General features: G+C 41.8%; 1 protein-coding gene across 4 annotated transcripts in view; it reads right to left on the reverse strand.

Annotated features, from left to right (window-relative positions):
* Positions 1-18,620, reverse strand: part of IQGAP2 (IQ motif containing GTPase activating protein 2) — a 236,998-nt gene that overhangs the window by 130,653 nt on the left and 87,725 nt on the right. For 3 of the 4 annotated variants that reach the window (XM_018566629.1, XM_018566627.1, XM_018566626.1), the window contains exon 3: positions 2,440-2,596. In XM_018566629.1, the coding sequence (XP_018422131.1) occupies positions 2,440-2,596 (157 nt within the window). Of the gene's footprint in view, positions 1-2,439; positions 2,597-16,110; positions 16,115-18,620 lie in introns of all 4 variants that reach the window. The other variant, XM_018566628.1, reaches the window with a different exon arrangement.

Here is an 18,620-nt window from a genome sequence, read left to right on the forward strand (position 1 = left end):
CCATCTGAAACACTCTCCGCTCACTCTCTCCCCATCTGAAACACTCTCCGCTCACTCTCTCCCCATCTGAAACACTCTGCTCATTATCTCCCCATCTAACACTTGGCACACTCCAGAGACATGCTGTTAGGTTAAATGGCTCCGGTCTAAATTGGCCCTAGTGTGTGTGTGTGTGTGTGAGAGAGATAGAGACCTCACATGATAAGCTGATGTGAATGTGCATTATGTAAAGTGCTGTGTAAATTGACAGCGCTATGCTGCATATACCTGCAATAAATAATAATATAGTGACTGCATAAATACAATCAATAAACCTTTCCTTTCAGATATATTCTTCGTGTCCTGGCAACTGTACAAATACACAGAGAAGCCTTCCTTTCAGCTAGATTTTTCATGTCTGACATACCAGCCCATACAGCAATCTATATTCAACAAAAGCATAACCTCTGCTCCTACAGACATCCTGGGAAATCTCGGCTAGTAAAACAATAAAAAGTCATGGTATTCAGTCTGATGTAAAGTCTGCGCCTGCCTGGGCAGACTGCAAAGAAAGAAGCCTGGCTTGCAGTGGTTTACGTCTAAAGCGACGTCTTCTAATAACCAGTCCAGGTAACAAAGGGACATTTTTCACAGAACGTCCACCTGCTATACTGTGAACTCTGCAATAATCTGGGGCACGGTAGCTATGGCACTAGTGAAATGTCAGAGCTGTGTCGGGAACCATCCAGGATGCCATGGAATTGGGTCAGCTCCTCCTGGCATTGAGAGCACAGGCAGCTCCACAAATTACTTTTTGAAGAGAGGATAAGCAGGTTGGCAGATGCACAAAAACGTCACTGTATTTACTGTGAAGAAGCTCTCTAGACAATGGCCCACAGATAAAGACCTGTCAGTCTCCTGCGTTATTTACTATTGCCAGGACGAAACCGTACATTCAGCCACTCGCTGCTAGACAGTCATACAGAGGCTGAGGATAATAAAAAGGTGGAATAAGGTAAATGTTATGCCGTGATAATAGCAGCAGTACTACACAATTGCCCCCCAGCATGTATGAACACTAAAGAGACCACAGAGACTGACAATTACGCCATGGAAATTAATAGGCAGATTAAAGTAAAAATTATAACACCAACCTTTGATGTATGTAAAAACATTTTTTCCAGTGACTGGTGCCATTAATTATATAATTTCAACCTCTGCTGCTTTGAAAATCTAAAGCCATAAGTTAGCCTCTGATGTCAGTAATAGCAGGGTGCCAACCCTGATATCAGCAAATGTGTAATGCCAACTTCTCATGTTCGTAAAACAGATTGCTAGGCGCTAGTATGAGGTCTTCCCGCAGTCTAATGATAGAAATGTGACTAATAACAAGTGCTGGTGTCTTGCAATTGTAAAAGACCCTACTTCAGCCTGCTGATAGGACATTTAAGGTGCAATAGCACACCGATTAGGTCCTGCTTCTGCTCTACCCACCTGTAAGAATGTTCACAGTGTTAGACCAACAGCGAACCTTGTTTGCTTTAGAATGTTGACCCTTCCTCTTACTAAAAGCTGTGCAATGGATTACAGCAGGCTAGTAAACTGGCATAATTCAGGTTCTTAAAAGAGCTGTAAGAAATGTAATATTTTCTTTTATTGAAAACAAAACAGAATTAAAGGAGGAGTATTGAGAGTAAAATGTACGCTTCACAATACTTAGACCAGATGTATGACACTGCATGTGTCACATGCCGGCTCTATAGATCGAGAACTGAGCGATCACAAACCACTGATCGCTGAGCTCCAAGTGATCTCCCTGCAGAGAGCAGAGACCGTCAGTCACTCCTCCCCGCAGGGATTATCCTCTCTGTTCCTCCAGCACTCAGTGGAAGGACAGACAGGTCGGGCACAGCTGGCTGCGACACGAGAGGCAGAGCCAGCTGTCAATCAGGCAGCGGGTTGGAGCATAAAAATATCATTGGGATCCTTCCCTGCTGCAGTGTGACTGTGGGCTGTCATCATACGGCAGAGTAGCCCTCTAGATGCTGATTGTGGATCACAGGAGAACATCAGTAAAATGTCCTCCTGTGACCCAAAAGAGGACTAAAACCAAAAAAAGGTTTGGCTTTAGTTCTCTTTTAAAGCCTCCATTGCAGGAACATAGTCTTGTGGGATTTCGACCGCCCAACTTTGCAGAGAGGAAGCGGTAAATATTTGTACACAGGTACCATGGGAAACAAAAGTAGCCACCCTCCAGAAGGAAGGACAGTGTCAGCACCAATTCAGAGATGATTTGAGGATCTACAGCCAAGTGATACACAAATAAGATACATTTTTGTTAATAATTAAAAGGTACTTGAATGTATTTTTAAGATTTAACTCCTGAGTTCAGTGTCACTTTAAGTGTGAAGAAAGACAACACATTTAAAAACAATGAGTGCAAAAGTGACAGGCAAATACCTGGAACCGCGTTTGCTCCGCATCATAAATTTTCTTTTCTGAGATCATCTTTGGAGCAAAGAACCTCCCTAACTTGGCCAGGTAGACTCCATTTCTTAAACCTTCTTCCAGTTCTGTGGTCGGGGGCAGCTCTTCAACCAGACAGGCTTCAATCCACCTGCAGATAACCAGAGGGCAATGTTAATACCAGACAAAGCAGGACCAGATCCCCTGAAGGGAGAATTCCATGGCTTGCACTTTACTTTGGCAATTTAATCATATATCTGAGGCCAGGTGCAAGATATAGAACAATGAGACAAAAGAAAACCCAAAATTTTTCTGATATACGTTTGAATGGCTCTGCATATGTGTTTAATTTAACATCTGTGTAAGCCAAGTATATCCAGGTGAAATAAAGTACAATGATTCTGGAAGAGTGAATAATCGCTCTGGACAGCGCAGACATTGAAGATGGAGTGACTGCATGTATTCTTATGAAGATGGAGGTAAAACAGTCAGTTTATTTTAGGAATATGAAATCTGCACACAACTGTCATGATTCCGATCCTGCAACTCTTCAAGCATTATAAAGAGATGGACACCTCCGACTTTAATATATAGGTTTCTAAAAGATCCATAATGAGGATCTGACCACACTTCTTAAGACTCAAAAGCACAGTCACTTCTGACATATATCACAAGACAAAATGTAAGAAATCTGCCCTCCTACCCTTTCCCACAATAGAACCTTGACATGCAATGGCTGACTAATTAAATTAAAGTTTGTATTAAAGTTTGTATTAAACTCTCAAACTTTTTTTCATTAATTAATTCAGATCAAACAAATATATATTGCCCAGCAAATTATTTCTTTACATTTTTGCTCAAGCACTTCCAGTCCTTACAGTAAGACATGATGGTTCACTGGACCTTAGAACAGAGGAGCGGAGAGGAAGACAGGCTGAAGAGACCGGTCTAGGATCCAGCCGGGATCGCAGTTCCCTGTCATTTTTCTGCCCCTAGACCAAAACTGTCACTTAAGGTGAGTGATTTCCACTCATCCTCATAGTTAGAGCCTGTCACAGGTCGGCTCTATTGATCGGGAAGTGAGCGAACAAACCGTCGCTCACTCACTTTCTGATCATCTCCCTGCAGAGAGCGGTGACTGTCAGTCACCGCTCCGTGCAGGGATTCCCCTCTCCAATCTCTGATACTCCAGCACTGATGGAGGAACGAATAGGGGAGGCGGCGGGCACAGCTGGCTCTGCCACTAGATAGGCAGAGCCAGCTGTCACTCATGCAGCTGGGTGGATCTTGACAGTATTGTCGGGATCCTTCCTGGCTGCGGCACCCCCAGTATATCGCAGTCATTAGCCTGCTATATATTGAGCTTTGGATCACCGGAGGACGCTAGTATATGTCCTCCCGTGACCCCAAAGAGAACTATGGGGGAAAACCACTTACCCCATAGTTCTCGTTTAATACTTGCAGTGCGGGGGTAGCCCCACTGCAAGGGTTAAGATTTGATTTGCCCAGAGATCTTCTTGAACCAGCCCCTTATGCTGATCAATTTATATGTTATTAATTAGACTGCAAACTTTAGGGCTCGGCATTATTACGCTGGGATGTTACAGTGGGGCTCTAGCCAAAACAAAACATTTTTAGTAGATTAAGGATGGGAAAGTTTGGAAGTGGGTAAATAAATCGACCCAAGAGGGACACAAGTAACAGTAAACCATAACAGAGGTTCTTCCTTCCTCGTTTTATTAAAAACTAAAATGAAATAAATCCATAAAAAGTAGTAAAAGGAATTCCACTTTAAATTCTGAAAACAATATGCTTTTCTCTGAGTACAGATTAGTATAGTACAGATCAGTAATCTCCAGACTTTGATCTATTTTATACACTTGTGGCTTCACTGTGTTCAAACAGAGATGATTAATCATGTAAAGGAAAGAAGTAAAGAACAGACATTTATGGGTAGTATCATTTTATAATGTCTTTTCCATGCTCAGCCAATCCGCCTCATATTTCTGCTAGCAAAACAAAGCAGAGCACATATAAAACAGGATATGCTGACTAGTCAAGTCACACTGGATTGCTACGTCTAAACTTATGGGAGAAAGTTCTCATAAATTATTAACATTTAAAGTATAGGTTTTGAAGCTATTTTGAATGCTGATTAAATCATTAACAATGGATGCTGCTCCTTGATGTTTAAAAGTTTTAGTTTCCTGCAGGATCAGCTGGTCTGCTGAGCACAGGTCTCATATCCTGTTTTAGGGTGGCTCCTTTCTGGTGCAGGGTCCTATGGAGGCACCCTTGTGTGTGCTAGTAAGCAGTGTGCGTCTTCCCAAGCACACCGACAGAAATGATGGGTCCTCTTCATCCTGCACATGCTTGCTGTGGTCTCATTCATTCTTATGTGGAGTCATACTCCTAGCAGCCTCCAGCGGTCCAGTGAAGTATGGCTCTCCCAGAAAAATGAATGGGGCCGAAGTGAGCATGGGCAGGATAAATAGGATCTGGTGTGGATGCTTTCCAAAGAAAAGCTGTATAGCTTTTGGCAGGGCTGTACACTGAAAAGCGTTGGAATGAGGACAAAAAGGTAAGTATTGGACCAGGTGGGCTGCATATAGGGGGGGGGGGCATGCACACACAAGTAACCATTGTCCTTTAATGATCCCTTACCAATCCATTATACTCCATATCGCACTTGTGTTAGCATTTCAGGTGATTACTAAGCATTTTATTGTTTTCAAGATTAAAGTGACATTTAGGCCTAGTTCACAACTGGGCGTTTTACAGCGCTGATTGACGCGCCCAGCAAGTGAAATCCCATACTTTCCTATGGGCATGGTTCCCACCTGGGCGTATTTCAGCGTGCAGGAACGCGCTGAAAAACGCCCTACGCCCAAAGAACTACAGGAGCTTCTTTGGTGCGTTTTTCCACGCGTTTCCATTTGTATTCCCGAGTGTGGATCGGTGTTAACAAAGCGGTGACCCCCGAGCCACACTCGGGAATGCAGCGTACAGGTCTTACCTTGTCCGCGATCCCCGGTGTGCCCCGGCGGCTACCGACTTCCGGGTTCCGTCCCTTGCGAGCGGCCGCGACGCAGGGGGGCGGAGCCGGCGGGAAGTTTAAAGTGAAAAAAAGAACATTTTTAAAAAGAGAGAAAATAAGGAAAAAAAATAAAAAAATCATACCGCCAGTGAAACGCGCGTTTCACTGAACGGAAAAACGTGCGAAAAAACGCGGAGAAAAATCACTCAGGTGTGAACCCAGCCTAAAGTATAATTGTTTTCCCTCCCCCAATGTTAGTGTAAGCACTTACCTTAAATGATGTCTCTTAATCCAATCTTCTTCTTTCCTGTCCTTTTCATCTGTCCCTCCAGCGTTACTGCGGGTCTCCGATCCAGCGCTGACTCCTCTGTCCTTGCTGGCACTTCCTGTCCCACTGTGTCTGCGTGCAGGTGCACGCTGTCCATAGACTTACCTTGTGTCTCTCCTTGTCTCCTGGCCGAAAATCTGAACTGCGCATGCCGCAAAATCATTTGCGGCCGCCCGAGATTTTTCAGATTTTCGGACGGGAGCGCGCGGCGAAGACACAGGTAAGTGTAAACCTGTTTGAAAGGGAGTTTTTTTTTTTCCAAGTTTTTGCATATATCTACTGCTTGCTAGCAGTAGATATATGCAAAAAAACTGAGGGTTTAATAACCCTTTAAGCATTTTTATTGGCCAATTAAAATCTGGTTACCTGGTAGGAGGACTAGGTGCAAAATTGTGCAAACAAAAACAAAAAAAACGCACATTACACATATTTTTCCCAGGCACTCCCATTGAAGACTTTCGGGCCCATAACCCACGATTCCCCCCGTAAAAAGCCAATGTACTTTTTGAGCTACAAGCAACACAGAGCTCATGTGTGAATGGGCATCATTGAAAACAATGGGATTATTCACCCTGAGCATTGTTGTGATTCCGGAAACACTCATCAAAATGCTCAGTGGAAATAGGGGCTTCATCTGATCTGTCCCCTCCTGTTGCATACAATAAAGAGCACCCAAGTCCCCAAGACACCAAATCCCGACCATACCTCTAAATTATAAACAATAGAATCAATTACTTAAATATCCTTCCTGGAAGGATTGTACCTTTTGCACAACAAACTGATCAATTTTAGATCAATGTCCCTTTAACAACTTATGTAGAGCAAGCATAATCAACTTTTACATTGTTATACATAAAGCATCTACCAAATGGTTAAAAAGTAACCAGCGTCTCTATTGTCTAGAAAACAAAAAAACTTGCATGAAGCATTTTGAAGTTTTTCCTTCAGGTCATTACCAGCTTTTGCTTGGCTATGTATTTTTGATCACCTCCAACTCCAATACAAAGCACTGCTGTGGTCACATCCAATGGCTTATGCCAGAATTGGCCAAATTAATAGGAAATTCAGGAGCCAGTAGGATTTGTTTTAGGAGCCTGTTCCAAAACTTCAAAAGCTAGATGCCAGCTGTAAAATATTAAGGAGCGATGGTTACTTGGCTTCTGGGAGTTCTCCGGCCCTGGTTAATGCTGATGCTTTTTCTTAAGTGTGAGCTTTGTGAATTAATCATTACGACTTTCATTTTGTATTTTAGTACCATTTTATTCAATTTTAATTAAAATTTGGCCTGGCACACCTGACTGCTGCAGAGTAGTAATTGGTGGTGTATGTGGATGCCTAAAGAATAAAGCTTGACCACAAGAGCACTCGGTGGATAAACCCTACTGACAAATGAGGCAGAACACCGAATCGTCATGAAAAGGCAGGTGCACTATTAGAGTGCCTGGAACGTGCTGAAACAAGCTGTGTCACTGCACCATGTTGTCATCGGGCCCATTATAACAATGACATGCGGTTTTACAGAATAATGGACTGCACAATGCCAGTGTAGCCAACAATACAAGTTTTTTCTTCCATTTCCACAGAAACTCACACAGTAAAGACAACCCACACACAGATCCCCTCTATGCAATGCAAGTGAAGCAAGCAGTTATCTGTGTGGTGTTCCGCTCTGATGCCACTGTAATAACAACAACAAGCTCTATATTCAAATACAGAATGAAAATTAAAGCACACCTCCCTTCCATGTCATCTCCGAGCCATGCTTTATGTGCCAGCTGCTGGACTGATAAACAGGAAAAAATTACAGGCACACTCAAAACTCAAAAGGCGCTCCAGCCTCCAACACAGATACAGAGCTATACACAAGCCAAAAATCCTATACGTATACGAGTAGCTACTGCAGATTCACAATTGCAGATGCTGTCTGGTATGGTACTAAGCAAAACAAAGTATAACCTAAAGATGGCCGTACACAGACAGATTTTAATAGGAACAGTCTGTAAAAAGTAATCGGAACATTCAGTAAGGTCATCAGAAACTTGAGGAATGCCGTTCATTATTTCATTTGCTTTTAGCATTCAATTTGGAAATGAGAGTTTTAAGTGAAATCCACTTTTGGAATTTTGATCGTCCAAAGATAAATTTTCCATCCTTCTCCTTTGATTTTTTTGACAATTTGACCAGCTTTACAGATCACACCAGTGAAGATATGAAATATCAAACTCATACCTACTGCTTCATTACTGAAGTCCTTCTAGTGGCTCACTAAAATAGAATAGGGTATAGTGTACAGCCCAATTTCAGGCAATAGAAGAAAAAACATTTTTTTTAAAATAAGCAGCTCTGCCTGCAATACTCGCCTCCTCTACGGCACTGTCACCTGTAGTATTTCCTTTCTACCGCTAGATGTGGAACAGTGTCATTAAACCCACCAAGGACATCCTGTTAACACTGGGTTTCACAGACCCAACCCCAGAGGAGGCATCACCAAGGCTTCCTAAACTCACATACAATGATGGAGAGTAGGGATGAGCTTCGCGTTCGAGTCGAACCTATGTTCGACTCGAACATAGCATGTTCGAGCGTTCGCCAAACACCGAACATTATGGGATGTCCGCGGTCTGTTCGACAGCAGAGCATCACACCAGCGCCTCAAGGATCGTCCATTGGAAAATATATTCGAAAAGGTAGAGGACTCTGCATATCATGTGACCAGCCAAAAGGACATAATAAACCATAGAGAAAAGGTAAGAATAAAAGATAAATATATAAATATACTGGGGGGTAGCTTTAACAGGGCATGTCCAAAGTAAAATTGTTACAATAGAAATAGATGAGCTGTCAATGCAGACTTTAGAGTTCAAACATTGGAGGCATACTTCTTGCAGGACACGGACTTAATATACAGTAATCCAAGATCAGGATGACAGCTCCAAAGTTCACAGGTTTTGAAAGTAAGTCTGCAATGGCAGCTACCATAGTTATGTCCTCACAGGTTCCCTTAATGAGACCCTTTCAAGACGTAATGTTTTACACAGGAGGTCCCTGTAATACAAATCTCTCCAGAGGTCCATTTGTCATACCTCTACTACATTCCAGCACTGCAGCCTCTGAAAGCCTTGATCAGCATTCAACATTTCCGAGAGTTTAGGATGCATGTGTCCGCTAATATGCACTAGTTCGGACCTACTTTGTTACTGCAGGGCTCAGCAATGGCATAGGGGATTGGAGGAAGCAACCAGCGCTGAAAGATTAAAGTTAAGGACAATGGCCTGCCAGAGAAAAGAGCATACACTGTCTTCTAATGGTGACTGCTGACTTAAAAATTAAGACGTGACCGCATCTTTTTAAAGTAGTGCTGAAAAAAATGATCAATGGGCATGACCTAAGGGCCATCTCATGTCAAATGCCCAAAAAACTTAAACTTCTTCCTCTCACTTCAGTGAGCAGTGGTGATCCCAGAAATGTCTTACTCCATCACAAAAAGTAGGGCTTCCAATAGACCTAGATCTGGTCACCCCCAGACAGCAGATCCATGCACATAAATATTCAAGGCACAGCAGAAGGGTGAACTTGAGGGCGCTCACGTCAATAAACGTTTTCTAGGCTGAGATAATGTCATCAGTCTGCTGCAGGCAGAAGGAAGCATTTTCTCAGTCTCCTTTCCCCCACCATGTGATCAGATGGCAAAATTGTACAATTGGAGCATGTCACAAGATGAATGAACACAATCAAGAATCAAGGGCACCAGAATTTACATGATTGGGTCATCTCTAATCCAGCATCTCAGTCCAAAAAGAAGATTATGACCTTTGAAAATGTCTGGACAAAGATCGCACCAGACAAAAAAAAAGCTGGTAATTATATACCTATAAGTGTTACAAATGGCTTAGCAAGAATGCACCTTCTATGAAAGGATATATCTGATGCTAGACACACTAAGTACGATACATAGCCATGCAAAATCAGCCAGATGAATTGTGTATGGTTATCCCATACAGGGGCCGGCTGATCAGCCATCTAATGTCTATGGCAACTGTAACCCCAGCAACAGAGTGGAGAAGTCTTACTTCCAGTACTTGGAATCACATGAACATTTACTTAGTTTTTTTTCTGATCGTACAAGACAGATATACACTGCAAGCCTCAAATGAAGATTCATCCTTCCTGCCACAAACCCGTAAAACATCTTCAAAACCACATGGCCTGGACCCGCCTATTAGTCTCACACTCAATCTCATATGACTTCTTTAGCACGATGCAGGCAGACTTAACACAAAAGGAGAACAGTGTATCACCAGTGACTTTACTAACATGGCTGCAACATTGTTTTGGATCTATCAGACCTGCACCATTGAGTAATCTGCAGGCACATTAAACTTTTTGCAAAATTTGTATGTATAATTCTAGCAAATGCATTGTTGTAATTGCCTAGAAAATAAAACCCAAAAAAACTGTTTTTATTACATACCTTATAATAAGACTTTTATTACACCCAGTGACATCATCACTGGGTCTCTGTGCTTCTTTATACAATGCAGGCAGATCATGACTGGTGGCAGGGGCTACCAGGGGGCTTCACAGTTTCCTGAAATTATCACAGCATCCTGCCTCAGTACTACACCCTACACCTAGGCAACAGCTTTTTTGCTCGTTTCTCCGCGCGTTGTATGCGCATAAATCGAGTCGCGCACGTTTGCGAGCAGATTGTGACACGTTGATGTAAATGAGCAGGCACGCACAAAAGCAGCAAAACAAGACTTTGTGCAAGTGTAAGAATTGATGCTGGTTTTAAGCCAAAGGGTAGTCACACCAAATATTGATTTGATTTAGATTTATCTTCTGTTCACTCACTTTGCATTTTGTAAATTGATAAAAAATAAAAACAAAATACATATTTTTGAAAGCACATACTTTAAACTTCATGTGGCCTGCAGATTGGCACAACAGTGCGTAGAGAGCTTCATGGAATGAGTTTCCATGGCCGAGCAGCTGCATCCAAGCATTACAATCACCAAGTGCAATGCAAAGCGTTGGATGCAGTGGCGTAAACCACGCCGCCTCTGGACTCTAGAGAAGTGGAGACGTGTTCTCTGGAGTGACGAATCACGCTTCTATGTCTGGTAATCCGATGAACATGTCTGGGTTTAGCGTTGCCAGGAGAATGGTACTTGCCTGACTGCATTGTGCCAAGTGTAAAGTTTGGGTTGTTTTTCAGGGGCTGGACTTGGCCCCTTAGTTCCAGTGAAGGGAACTCTTAAGGCATCAGCATACCAAGACATTTTGGACAATTTCATGCTCCCAACTTTGTGGGAACAGTTTGGAGATGGCCCCTTCATGTTCCAACATGACTGTGTACCAGTGCACAAAGCAAGGTCCATAAAGACATGGATGAGTGAGTTTTGGGTGGAGAAGTTGACTGGCCTGCACAGTGTCCTGACCTCAACCCGATAGAACACCTTTGGGATGAATTAGAGTGGAGACTGTGAGCCAGGCCTTCGCGTCCAACATCAGTACCTGACCTCACATATGCGCTTCTGGAAGAATGGTCAAACATTCCCATAGCCATACTCCTAAACCTTGTGGACAGCCTTCCCAGAAGAGTTGAAGCTGTTATAGCTGCAAAGGGCGGGCCAACTCAATATTGAACCCTACAGACTAAGACTGGGATGCCATTAAAGTTCATGTGTGTGTAAAGGCAGGCGTCACAATACTTTTGGCAATATAGTGTAGATATAGATAGATAGATAAACATTGATCATATTATTTACATTAAACAGTAGCAACCTGGGGCTTTCTATTATGCAAATATCAACTTCTTCCCCAGTACATGGAGCTTGGCCCTTCCCATTGCGCCTTGCAATAAGCACTCAATGCAATGGATGGCCTTCTTGACCAATCATAAGGAGCATGAGGCAGAAGAGACAGAGCCAAGAACTCCACTCAGAAATTGGAAGTCAATGTTTGAGTAGTCCAGGTTGCAGCACCTCTTGGTGCCTGTATTAAGGTTCTGTGGTCCGTTAACATTTATTTAAGCACACATACACTTTCATCTCATCTGATTTACATATATGTCTAGAAAGCTACATTTCCATAAAACATGTGTAATGTTATTTCTGACCACTAGAGGGGGGCATTTACAATACAAAAATAAAGCTGCATTCTAACAACCCGTTTGTCCCCAAATGAAAAAACCCAACACACTAATCTTCTGCGTGAACTCTTCCTTGAATCCGCCAGAGTCTCATCAATGTGCTCTTGGCAGAAAGAACATAGTTGCCCTCAGACTTCGAGATGATAATCCTTATTTTGTATTAAACCTCTCAAGGGGCACGTCTTGGAGTTCATCATCAAATGAGGCCCAAAGCATGACATCATTTGTTCACAGGCATGATGTCACTCCCAGTCCTCCTTCAAACTAAATCAAATAAGCTTTTCAATGCAGAAAAGTCCATATCATTGATTTAAATGGATTAAATAACTGAAGTTGGTGTGCTGATTCAGCATATAAAAATGTATGGGATGTCTGGGCAGCAAAGCTGGTGGGGGAGGAGGGGAGGCATGGCACTGCAGCTTTCTTTTGTCTGGATGTATATTTTTCAGCTCTGCTATTCCAGCAATCTGACCTGCATTACATACAGCATGTGCATAGTATGACAAAAACACACGTTTGTTTTTACAGATTGTAAGCGATCCGTAAAAAAACACAAACTGGTTTCGAGTAACATTTGCTCTCACTCTCATAAATGCAAGAAGAAGAAAAAAAAAACTTTGTGACATTGTGAAACTATATTATGTTCAACAGGTTCTACATGGATGGCTGTGCAAGGGGAAGCAAATTGTAGCTATAACTGCCAACAAACGTTACTGTAGTTCTTGCACAGGAAGTCAACAGATCTCAGAGCGCCAACATCTGTAGGAAAACCAGCACACCTTCACATAGAATAAACAATCCTTCTACATCTACAAACAGAAGAACCTGCTGTTACATTGTTTTCTAAATGCTATTTACTGGGATCCCTGCGTGTATAACTATGAGCAAGATTTCATCTGTGGTCTTTAGCCCACTGAGCAAGTGTAACTAAAGTTGGATGAGAGTCCCGCTGCTGTATACAAGGTCACACAGGGGGTGTGTAAAGCATGTGACACACTGCATGCAAAGCAGTGCGGAGCTAAGCAAAGCTACGAGGATGTTCGCATGCAGTGTGTGAGAGCAGCGCGGCCAGATGAAAGACTGCATCTTCAACCAATCAGCTTGCACTTAACAAGTGAATGGACTTCGCTTCCTGACTTGCGGGTTTATAAATTCTTCATCTTGGCACGCTCAGTAATGCAAGCTCTTGCAAGCTGACGTCCTGGAGTAAAAATTACAAGACAACAACTGCACGTAAAGGTCCATGTGCCGCCGCTTTGCGTGCAGTTTGTCACGGGCATTAGAGTGAATCTGTGCCACAAATTGATATTTCACTTTTAGCACATTTAATTTTAACTGCTTAGCTGAGGAAAGCCTGTTTACAGAGTTTGATAGCTGAAGCTCAGTTTACATACACAGCTGAATCAATCAGAAGATCGAGTCATGCTTTTTCCTCACTGCTCTGTACAGATAAGCACAGATATTCAATTAGAGAAATCCAGAATGGGTAAAGAAGTTATTGATGTGCCCTAAAACCATAATCCACCACTGGTGATGTAGCCCTGACCTCACAGATGCACCTGTAAACTAAAGTCTTGTGAGATCTCAGGGCAAAGGCATTTTCCCCCCTCAGATGATGCACACATCGCATGTTTCGGGAGGCAGATGAAGAGTTCCCAGAAGTAAAGAAGGATGGCTTCATCTGCCCTTAGTAAAAATGGCCACTGTGAGAAGAATGGGGAGGAAAAGAAAAATACGGTATGCAAAGAATAATAAAAAAAAAAAACTGTAATGATCTAGAAGTATCTGTTTGTAGATTGTCATTACTAAATATTTCTAAAAGTGTCTTTGTTGTCATTTTTAAGAAAAACGATTAAGTTCCTCTTTAAGCGATACACTAGAAATGCAGCTCTGGCTATGGCTGTACCTTCTGTGATCATTTTTCTTTATCAATAACAGAATGTTAGAATAATGGGGCACAAACTGTGCGAAGTGTCTGTGTTGGTCTGGAAACCCGCTGCTGCAGGGAGGGGACATGAGGTTTGGCTCAGAGAGACAGACTTGTACAAATGTCCCAAAGCCAGGACAGGAATTGGCACAAGTCTGAAAATGTTCACACACAACTATGTGCTCATATAATGAAAATGTGGAGTTCACAGAACAGTACAGTATATTCAACTTGACAATACAGTTTTGCAAACATGGAATTGTGCCATTTTGCATTTTTAATTACTGTAATGTACCAGATGGCGTTTAACTTCAGAAGAATTTTGTGGTTTCTAAGCAACAATGACATATGTTTTATCTTTCTTCCAAAAGAGAAATATATGTTTATTCTAATAAAGGACATCTACATGTACATTATAAATGTAGGAAAATTAACCCCTTTACTGCTTTTGCATCTTTGCACGATGCATTTCCAGATGACCTTTCCAAATCTGTGTCTAATTCACATTATGTCATGTCAAAGGAGTTGTAAAGTCCCAGCATATTCTATCCTGTTATAAGATCAGCATTGTAATAGGAATGCATACTAGAGTTTGTTACGGTCAATCAAAGCTTACTTGAAACAATACTTCTATGTAGTGAGTGCTGCCTTCTGTCTGCCTAACACTTTCAACTTCCTGGATTCCCAGTGTGCTTTGCATCACTTTCCCTGCTGCTTGATGGGATGCAATCTCCATTTCTCAAGACTACATATCCCATCATGCACTGCTTCCAACAAGCAATGGTGGTGCTATATTGTTCAGATGTTGAGTTGTAGTTCAGAAAGCAGGCTCTGTGACAGTTGTGGGCTGGCGGAATTTGTGTCAGTGCATTGAGGAAATACATTGTATGGGTATCGTCAATAGGTTACTTTACAAACTTCTAGATCAATATGGTTATTAGGAGTGGGATAGAAGTGATTTAAAAAAAATAATAATGTATTTCTATATTGAATTTACGATTGACCACAGATACCTTCAAACACACTTGAGATCACAGGGAACAATGACATGCAAACAGAGAAGTGGTTTCTCCCCCTTCTATAGTGATCCTTTTACTGATGAGTTGTAGCCAGTTACAGAAACAGACCTGCAACACAGACCTTTGGGCACAAAGATCCACCATGTGCAACATGGGCTTTACTGTGCAGTCTGTTCATTATCTGTGTAGAAACACTGCATTGGTGAACCGACGTTGGCTGAATTCGCAACCTCGCATTTTGGTTTTTCTATTTAAAAATGAATGAAATTGCATCAAAAAGCAATGTGTCAACATGTCAAATTGCACGTAAACTCACCATGACCCAAGTAAACAGGCACTGATGAGTGTTATGACATGCACTGACACGCAACAGAATGCACTGCAACATACTTTTAAAATGTGCAACAATGCACACTGACATGCATTTTGATGCACTTCCATGTATTTCAATGGAAAGCACTTTAGGGGGTAAAAAGCATATGTTTGAATCCAGTCTTTAACCCCTTCGTGATGGGAGACGTACACTGTACGTCCCTGCCAGAAAGTGCCCAACACTGTACGTGATCAGCTATTCGAGTTTCTGTAATGCCGGTAACCGATGGGAATCAGTACTGATGCATCCATTAATGAAAGAGTTAAGCTTTTTCAGATACCCAATCCCTTTTAGCAATCAGGTGTCTGACAGTGATAGCAATGTAGTATTTACTGCACTTGCTGTCACTGTTTGACAGCTGGTACAAATCGGGACATTCCACTGTGTGCTGGTGTTCTGTCGAGAATGCCAACCCAGTCGAATTTGCCGACCTGACCATCTGCGCTTGTGCACACACCGGGATGAACGAGGGAACAACCATTTATTTACAAAGTAATTATTTCTAGTTGTGACCGTTCATAATATGCCATCCATGGCTCTAAATGATGGATGTCATTTTATGTACATTCACAATATCATAAGCAATTATATATCTATAGATATATATCTGTACACACACATTTATATACATGCATACACACACACACACATTACATATACAGATTAGCCACCTATATAATTTTTGCCAACTGAACATGCCAGTGAGATATATTGTTAGGTATTATAACGAAAGCCGTTAGTATAAACTCATACATATAAGTGAATCAACCTTTAGATCATCAAGCTCACGTTATATTTCACAAGGTGGCAGCAATGAATCTGCGCACCTTTCTTTATTTTCTGGGTTAATAAGTGATTAGAGTCCACTCTTATCCTGCCACTCACAAGCATTCCCGGATCTAGAGTGGCATAGGTAGGACTGACAAAAACTCAGTCAGCAGTTCATCTGGATAAAGCTGCCTTAAGCTTTGTTCACTCAGCATTTCCTATAACTGCTATGCGATTCATCCAGTGTAACTGTCATACGTCCAAGAACCACGCATCCATACCGATACGTCTGACGTATCAGTGCTGCAATACAGGCCTGCTGCTGTATAAAAATAATATGCAGACTCTGCAACTCTGTGGCTTTGGCTACCCTATTGTTACAGTGTGTATTTAAGAAAGCCTAGTCTATACACGACAACTCAAATAAACAGCACCAAGATGCTGCAACCAATCACGTGTTTCTTACATCTGCAGTAACCCAACCACATTGTGAAAATCGGGATACTGGCACGGATCCATCATGGGCAAAGCTACAATTTTGACATTGTACGTTAACCACCTACATACCCAGATCTCCAGATATGGCCATGAGCCACAAATAATCTTGCGTGATTTCCAGTTCTGATAGCAAAATGTATTTAATTTTAACATAACCATACATTGTATTGAACTGTAAGCGTGTATAGGATTACCATCATTTTTTTTTGGGTTGCTCATTAGGCACACTAACTTTGTTTTGACCTCATGTACCTACAATACCGTGACTAACTGTTGTAATGCTCTGACCAATCTAACATAAAAAAGCAACAAAAAAAGGAAGAGGAACTTTACCCATATGTTTGCAATGACAACAAAGGCACCTTCAGCAATGGCAATCTACAATCACATACTTATAGATGACTGCAGGCTTTTTATTTTTTGCATACCATATTTTTCTTTGTTTTTCTTTGGCAGATTAATATATCTCCCTTTACTTCCGGGAACTGTGATTAGAACATGTGACCAAACAATCTCAAGGGAAGAAAATGCCTTTCCCTGAGAACTTGTGAGATTACATTTGAGATTTCCCAGCCATACTCTGATGTGACTCCCTCCCAGGATGGAACGCTTGGGCACTTCACATCACTACTGGCCAAGAGGACCAGGAAGTGGAAAAACAATAAATGTAAGTAAAATAAATAAATATTTAACTCATGAATGTAAGATGAATTTGTATCACCATGCAGAGCTGTATGCAGAGATAATTTTTAATGAAAAGGGGGAAAGGTCCACTTTAACTGTATAGCATTTGTTGCAAGCTCCTTATTGTCCCTTCTCGTATTTCTAGTTATCTCTAGGCAACAGCTGTGAAGTTCTGTACGAAAAAAAGACTTTTCCTTCAGAAACCGGAGCATGGCTTCAGAGCGTGCGGCAAGATGCAATTACATCATCCCTTTCTCCCTACTGGCCGGAGCTATTATTTTCTATTGGCTGACAGCTCACAGTGTTATTCTATGACAGCCAATAGAAAGAAAAAAAAAACTCCAGCATCTATGCACAGGTACTCTTATATGCAAAAGAAACAATAACTTCTAAGAAGATTAAAAAGGCTCCCATGCTGTAGATATTTTTTACATACAAGAAGTCCTTGATTTATTCAAAACAGGTTTTCCACTTACAGCACTGAACGTTGGAGTTTTAAGTGATGCCCTTTATTGGCTAACTTAAAGAGGAACTTTACCCCTATCTTTAAAATAACAACAAAGAGACATTTAGAAATGTTTATGAATGACAATCTACAAACACATACGTCTAGATAACTGCCGGCTTTTTATTTTTTGCATAACTTATTTTTATTTCCTTCCCCAGTCTTCTGACAACAGCCATTTTTACTAAGGGCCGATTAATATTATCTTTCTTTACTTCCTGGAACTCTGGCACATGTGACTAGGATATGTGACCATGCACATCTTCTCAGTGGAGGAACATGCTCTTTCCCTGAGATCTCATGAGATTACAGATGAGATGAGATTTCCCAACATTGCTCTGAGATTTCCCAACATTGCTCTGCTGATGTAACCTTCCCAGGATGCAACGCTTGGGCACAGTACATCATTAGTGCCAAAGTGGACCAGGAAGTGGATAAAACGGAAAATTTAATCATACTTACCGTAATTTTCTTTTCCTGGTTATACTCCATGGCAGCGCTGACAAATGGGTTTAGATCCAATTACCCCTAGCTGACAGGAACCAAAAGGGTTAAACAAGGCCTAACCCTCTCTATAAAAGCCCCTCCTCCTGCTGACTTCCCCAGTCTAGTAACAAGCTAAAAACTCCATAGGGTGGGAGCCCAGCGCTGCCATGGAGTATAACCAGGAATAGAAAATTACGGTAAGTATGATTACATTTTCCGTTTTCCTGGCCATATCCATGGCAGCGCTGACAAATGGGGATTACCCAAGCAGAAGTAAGGGTGGGAACAAAATCCATAGACAAACATAATTGAATGCGAAAAATAAATGTATCACTCGACTCCAAGTCGAGAGAGCAAAACACTTCTACCGAAGTGGTCATTCACTGCAGCCCTGAC

This window comes from Nanorana parkeri, unplaced genomic scaffold (genome assembly GCF_000935625.1).
Source record: "Nanorana parkeri isolate BGI_ZX_2015 unplaced genomic scaffold, ASM93562v1 scaffold964, whole genome shotgun sequence".
Taxonomy (NCBI): domain Eukaryota; kingdom Metazoa; phylum Chordata; class Amphibia; order Anura; family Dicroglossidae; genus Nanorana; species Nanorana parkeri.